Source organism: Etheostoma spectabile, chromosome 15 (assembly GCF_008692095.1).
Source record: "Etheostoma spectabile isolate EspeVRDwgs_2016 chromosome 15, UIUC_Espe_1.0, whole genome shotgun sequence".
Taxonomy (NCBI): Eukaryota; Metazoa; Chordata; class Actinopteri; order Perciformes; family Percidae; genus Etheostoma; species Etheostoma spectabile.
Genome location: NC_045747.1, coordinates 11,118,512 through 11,125,531, shown reverse-complemented (window position 1 = coordinate 11,125,531; position 7,020 = coordinate 11,118,512). Strand labels below are relative to the sequence as shown.

The 7,020-nt window shown below is 45.3% G+C and overlaps 1 protein-coding gene across 3 annotated transcripts in view; it reads left to right on the top strand.

Annotated features, from left to right (window-relative positions):
* The window catches only part of adgrl1a (adhesion G protein-coupled receptor L1a), a 104,595-nt gene that overhangs the window by 65,819 nt on the left and 31,756 nt on the right, over window positions 1-7,020 (top strand). For 2 of the 3 annotated variants that reach the window (XM_032538530.1, XM_032538529.1), the window contains one exon: window positions 3,541-3,555. The exons of the other annotated variant lie outside the window; for it this stretch is intronic. In XM_032538530.1, the coding sequence (XP_032394421.1) occupies window positions 3,541-3,555 (15 nt within the window). The remainder of the gene's footprint in view (window positions 1-3,540; window positions 3,556-7,020) is intronic. 3 annotated transcript variants of the gene reach the window in all.

Here is a 7,020-nt window from a genome sequence, read left to right as displayed (position 1 = left end):
CACACACACACACACACACACACACACACACACACACACACACACTTCTGTCTGCTGAGCTCAAACATAGGTCCGGAACGGATGTGGTTGTTGCTGCTCATAGGATTGCCCTGGCAAAATACAACAAGTCAAATCATATTGCATTGAGCCAAAAACTCTGTTAGGCCTCCCTGCCATATAGCATTGTTTTTGCCAGCTAGAACAGAGCAAGACAGAACTGCTCAACAGAATTCTCATTTTGCACTGTCACAGCCTGCTGTAGAAGGCTGGATTCCATTAAAATATCAAAGATTCATCCATACAGCTGCAACGTGTATTTACTGCAGTGGAAACCCTATACTGCAATCTTAGCACAGATGTATACTGAGTCAAAGTAAATCTACCCTGCAAGAATACTCTACCTGCCACCCCACCCCCCACCCCCCTCCACAACACAGTACTACATCATTATTGACTTCTTATGCTCCTGATTCGGGCCATCCATGCTAGGTATGCCAGAGCCATTAAACTTAGTGTTGTGCCTCTGCTACCTCATCAGCTGTGATTTAAAACAGAAACTGAAAAACTGCCTCTAAAAGTGCCTGTACAGGCCATACAGTGGAGATTCTACAGCTCTTCTTAGGTAACTCCATATTCTCCACCTTTACATTCATATAGTGTGGCTTTGCCACTGTTTCACTTAATGAAATTGATTCTTCTCCACAAATGTATTCAGCGCTGCCGACTCATTACGAACCATGGCTTTTTGGACACAAAGCTGCTGGAAATGATAGTAGACTTGTTGGGAAGATTTTGTCAGTAGAAGGATTAATGGAATTCTAATACGTTTTTGAAGGGAGGAAAAGGAAACACTTCTTATATAGCTGAAAATTAAATTCAATTAATATGCATAGGGGCACCATGAGACGTGGGACTCATAAATGTTTGGTGAATGAGAAGCAGAGGCTTTTCTTAGGTAGTGGAAAGGAATGACTCTTTACTGTGAAAAATGTAGAGAAAAGGGAAGGAAGAGGACAGAATAAGCTGGAGAGGACACACTATCTCTCAGCACAGTGAAAGAGACAGAGGAGGCTAAGTTGTCCTGCAGTATAACAGTGTGCGTGTGTGTGTGTGTGTGTGTGTGTGCGTGTGCGTGCATGCGTGCGTGTGTGTGTTTCTAGCTGTACTCATTAGTGTGGGAGTAATTGATAGGGTTGTAGAGAGCGCTGAGCAGAGTGATTAAGGGGAGAGAGGGCAGTGGCTTATTTCTCAAAAGGGCCCTGAAAGAGAAATGCTGAATGAATCAGACAAACAACCAAGGTGGCCTTAAACTAACCTCCTGCTCACTGTGAGGGCAGTTTGATGAGTTGGTGTCTCTTTTCTCTGTGTGTATGTGTGTGTGTGTTTCCTAACGTATGTGTGATGATCTTGTGCGTGACTGTGCTTCGTGTCTATTTTTCAGGACAACTAAGAGCAGAAGAAATGAAGTCAACAGTCTTCCACCAACCCTATTCTTCTTTTTCCTTTCTGCAGCACTGAAGACATTTTCTTTAATTTTTCTGCCTCTCTCTCTCTCTTTACAGTACATGTCACTGCTGTGCATCAAACATGTCATTTTCCCCCTGTTTAAGAAAACATAGTTAGTGGTAGAATACCATATTTTGAGGACAAGCTCTGCTGTCAGTAGATGCCTCTCTGAAAACACTCCACATGTTCCCCCCCTGCAGTAGTTCCAGTAAGGATGAAAGCTCTGGATGCTCTCTGGTCGGTCTCTTCCTACCCTAACCTTGGAGCTAATGATTGCACTCACAGTTGGTGGCAAGGATGTAATGCTTTCTTGCCCCCTGCCCCAGCTTCACAGGACTCGCATTCATAGCTTTGCCATGTTTACCCCTCTAGGCTGAAAATGGCTACCAGGTCTTCATGGAGGTTGTTTGTCCAGTTTGATCTTGGCATAAGAAGATAAATGATCAGTGTTGCTGCTGATACTGATGCTGCCTCTGCTGGATTGCTGCCAAGATGCAAGACCATCCCCCACACAGATCAGGCTGCTGCTGCTAACACTCGCTCTTTAACTTTTTATTTTGCTCGCTATTTGTCTCTTTATATCTCTCTGTCTTTCTTTCTCTTTCTCTCCCTCTCTCTCTCTCTCTCTCTCTCTCTCTCTCTTTCTCTCTCTCTCTCATACATTTTTTCTTTCTTTATGGGCAACCCTGTAAGGTGTCGTGACAATTTCACAGGGCTCCGCGGAGACATCAGACTTACCACAACACACACGACAATCACGGCCGCAGCAGGGCTCCACCAGCCATGTGCCTTTTGACACGTCTTTTCCAAGAGACATGACGATTCACTCGCACAACACTTGTGCCCTAGCAAACACAGATGGAAGGCGTGTGCCAGCACTGTAATGTCAAAGGCAGAGCTGAGGTCCTTGCTAGCTTCTCCTTGAGTGTCCAGCTGCTCACGGACCTCCCCGGACGAGGCGACCCAAGCAGGTGCTAAACAGCATTATGGAAGTGGTGGGAGCCACGCCTTACCTGCTAGAATCAGCTGTGGCCATAATGTGACTCAACACACTATTCGTGTGTGATGAGCCCGCTGTAGATATTTCTCTTATCTCCCTTTTGTCCCTACCCTGTTTTTTTCTCCCATCCCCCAGTCTTGTCTCTTGGTTTCTCTCTGTTTTTCTGAGGCGTTCCACTCTGTCAAGCCCTCCCTTTCCCCTGTTGTTTGTTCTCTTTTTCTTTGATGAGCCAGCCTCGGCAGCTCCCTATTGATTGGACGGTCGATGGGTTGAGTGTTATCGCTGGCTTCTAGCGAGCATCCTGACTCTTTAAATTGTGCAAAGCCAAAATCACCGCTTCCTTTAGATCGAGGAACTACTCTAATGTCAACACAAACTGTACTTTGAGAGAGAGAGGAGAAAAGAGGGATTCAACGATCCCTCCGAAGACAACTAGCCACAGATAGAGACATCCTCATCGCCACCTTCCTATCTACCATCTCTTTCTCAACCTTTTCCATTCTTTGTTTACTTCCACAGCTAAAGAAGACTACAGCGTAAAGGTGCTCTCCCGTTTTCCACCATTTCTCTCCCCAACAGGTTTCTGGAGCTGTACTTTGGGGCGTAAGGGGAAAGTGGGAGGGATGTGGCAAGAAACGGGTAGGAGGTGGGGTCGAGAGTGTGTGGTTGGGGAAGGATTGTGTTGTTGGGGGGTTTATTGATAAAGCTGAAATGAAATGGAAATGGATTTAAACCCAGGTCAGGCCATTTTCCCCTCTTCATTTTTCCATTTGAGCCATTCTTTCTCTGATTAGCCAACCATAACACAGACAGATAACTTGCTTTAAAAAAGAGCGAGAGAGAGAGAGAGAGAGAGAGAGAGAGAGAGAGAGAGAGAAAGGACAGCATTTTATTTAATCTCAATTTTCTCTTTTTTCCTGCACCTGTTTTTCTTTCGTTCTCTCCACTTTCCCTCTCTCTATCTCTCTTCTTTACTGTCTTTCTTTTTTTATCTTTCTATCTCCTTCTTTCTCCCTTTTCCGATGCTTGAATAGAAGTGGATCAAAAAGGTAAAGACCACAATGAACATAACAACCACAGCTCGCCCCTTCCTCCCTTCCCCTCCTCCCTTGTCTTCCTTCCTCCCCCCATATCCCCTCCTAACCCAGCACCTTGTGTAGTGGTCATGTTTGATGTTGATATCCCTCCCCTTTCTTTCTCAATCTCTAATCGCCTCCTCTGCCCTTTTCTTTCTATCTCTCTTTGAACTATAACCAAAACTCTAAAATCCTTTTAGATTTCCTCCTTGGTTCTGATGACACCAGCCTGACCTGCACGCACGCACACACACTCACTTGCACACACACACAAAAAGGAATCATGGGAGGCCAGTCCAGTATCTATGAGAGATAAACGAGATATTAACTCCATTCCTTTTTCTGTACAAAGTAGCACATCTCAGCCTGAATTTACTGACAACATCCATTCATATCATCTCATGTATGGCAAATCTCTCGCTTATTTTAATCTCTTTCCAAAACTATCTCACACTGTTTTCTCTCATACACCTGACAATTCACATTTCTCCTTACATTTCTTACATATCTTTCTGCTTATCTCGCGTTTGAGATTGATTTGTACCTTGACCTAAGAAAAAAAACTCCTCTCTTTACATTACTCAGCTGATCCTTTTCTCCATACTTTTTTTGGCTCTAAGGACCGATTCAAAGTTTTTTGTTGCAGTAATCTCCATGCAAAGCATTGTAGATAACACAGTAACTGGCCAAAGTTGCTCTCAGTATTATTTTGACAGTATAACATTTCCAGGGGCTTCAGTGTCCTTCTCTCATTTTGTTTCTCTTCCTTTTTCAATTAATCACACTTCCATTTTAACTCTTTTTCTCTCACTGTCCCCTTACTTCTTGTTTTTTTTCTGTTGTGTTTCTCATCCTCCCTTTCTCTTCTTCTCTTTCTCTCACCTTACGCAGATTGGTTTATCTCTCAGATCACATCTGGCCATCACAAGCAGCTGCAATCTCTTTTGAGTGTCTCTTACGCTCCTCTTCGACCTCTCTTCTCACTCTTCCCCTTTCTTTCTACAGTCTGTCACTGCCATCTTGCTGCTCTCTTTAATACACATTCACTGTGAACTTGTGCCCCCCTTATACCCGTCCACATCAGTCAATCCCTCCTGGTTCCTTATGTGTTCAATGAGGCTCCGGAGAGGGAGGAGAGGGGAGGGGATAGGGGAGGGAGGTGTATCCCCTGTAGGGAGAGTTCCAGCTTCTTGTAATGGCCTCTCTGCAGCAGCATGGCCTCACTTCAAGCACTCCTAAAGAGCCCCAATCAGCATGGCTAGGCACCTCAATCACTAGCTTCTTAAAGAGGAGAGGTAGACCTGACCCATACCCAAGGTCAAGATGAGAGTAGTGGCCATCAGTGCCAGAGTCCCAATGAGCCCTAACTCTCCCTCTCGGGTCCTCACCCTCCTCAACTCTCTCTGAACCCCTCACCCCTACTCACATCTGTCTCGGCTTAAGCCATTTCCCTGTCTGGCCCCATGGCTGGATCCATATGTTAGAGGAATTAACTCCTATAGAGGTTGCCATTAACTGGTTTATGGACCCCTTTGTCTGTCGTCGTGTCCATGGATTTTCATTAACATGGATCATTGTCTTACATTTTTCTACCACTACAAGCAGCCATTTTAGCTCACTCTCCCTGCTTGCGGTGGAATTGCAAGCTACAAAATCCTCCTCTTCCTGCTTCCGCCTCCCCCAACTGGTTACTTTTATTTACTACTCTTCCTCCCACTAACACTGAAGAAGAATACCCCTTTCCTCTGACTGCACTGACCCCACCTTAATCCATCCATCCCTCCGCTGCTGCTAAACACACTTCCTTTCTCTGTTTATGGCTCAATTAACATTCCAGACTTATGTCTTGTCCATGTCTGTCAAATTAATCCTCACTGATTGATCAGCTGATTGACAGATTTGGATTGGGATGACGTGCACGCGCAGTGATGATGTCACATACGGGAGATCCTGTTCAATGAATGTCCAACACTCTGTCAACCTACCTACTGTTAGGCTATTTTAAGACTATGTTGGCGTCAGCCATCTTGTCTTCTCCCCACTCCCTCTGTACCTTTCTCACCCTTTTTGCTGACAGTCTAGCAGAGTACACTACCACATCATTACTGTATTTTCTTCATCACTGCTGACAAGACCTAACTAGTGTCCGCCATGTTTTTCTCACCTCCAGTCTGTTAGCTTCTGAAAGAAAGAGGCAAGAGAAGGAAGCACTGTGAACAATCCTGGTGTTTCTGTGTGTGTGTGTGTGTGTGTGTGTGTGGGTGGGGCAGCATACAAGGTACAAGGACAGAGCCATCACTCACACAAAAAGCTGAACAGAGGGATTGAGTGAGAAACCACTGCATTGTGTGACAGGAAAACACAAAGAATCACTGGAAAGGGAGAAAGAGAGGGAGAGTGGTCGCTATAGTGACGATAAGTCAGGCAGCATTGCCTCATTAGGAATTACCCACCACACACAAGCACAGTCATGTGACCAAAGCAAGGCAGACACCCTATTGGATGGCACAGGGAGATAGGGAAGAGTGTGTGGATTGACTGTACATGCAGAAGTCATTGCATTGTTAGAGCCAAACAAAAGAGAGGTGAGTGAGTGAGGCAGGTGGTCATTAATATAAATCACGGCTTCTGGTTTCAGGAGAGGCGGCACCTCTGGGAGACCCAATTCAGAGTATGAACATGCAGGTCGGTTGCAGGCTAGGCTAGGCTAGGATACAGTTACAGCCATGCAGGCTTACTGTTACCCCACTGCTCAAACCTCAGTCAGTATACAGTTTTGCATGCCCCACTGTCGTCTACTGTATCTGTAGCCTGTAGCCATGTCCAGACCAACTTTCCTGTCACTCAGTGTCAGCTTCACTCCAAGGCAGATAAGACTTTTCTTACAACGGACACTATCTTTAGCAGTTGCCATCTTTTGGTCTCAGTGAAGGGTATTCACTGGGGTGAATGTTTGGGTTGATAAAGGTGCCAGTTTGACACCTGCCTCATTCACTGTCTGAACAGTGTATATGTGCGGGCACTGTCTGAGAGTGTGTTTGTATGAGAGTGTATGTCTGTGTGTGTGTCTATGTCTGTGCATGGCTGTTTGTATTGTGTTTTTACTCCCAGGACTTGACCCCCTTGTAGTCAGCAGAAACATAATGGGAGACCCTCCCATCTCCTTCCTTATTTCTCTCTTCTTTCTGTCACTATATGTCACTCCTCAGCAGATTAACTGACTCCTAATTCTCATTTCACAGGAAATAACCTATTTACTCTTTCTGACGCCACTCCTCTCTCTCTTCTTGTTTGCACACACAGAACACGCTCACATCCTCCTTCACGCTTTCTTCTCTCTCTCTATCTCTCTGTCTCCCTCTCTGTTTTTCTGAGTCTGAACTGCACACATGCATGCCTACACAGACACACATACACACACACACACACACACACACA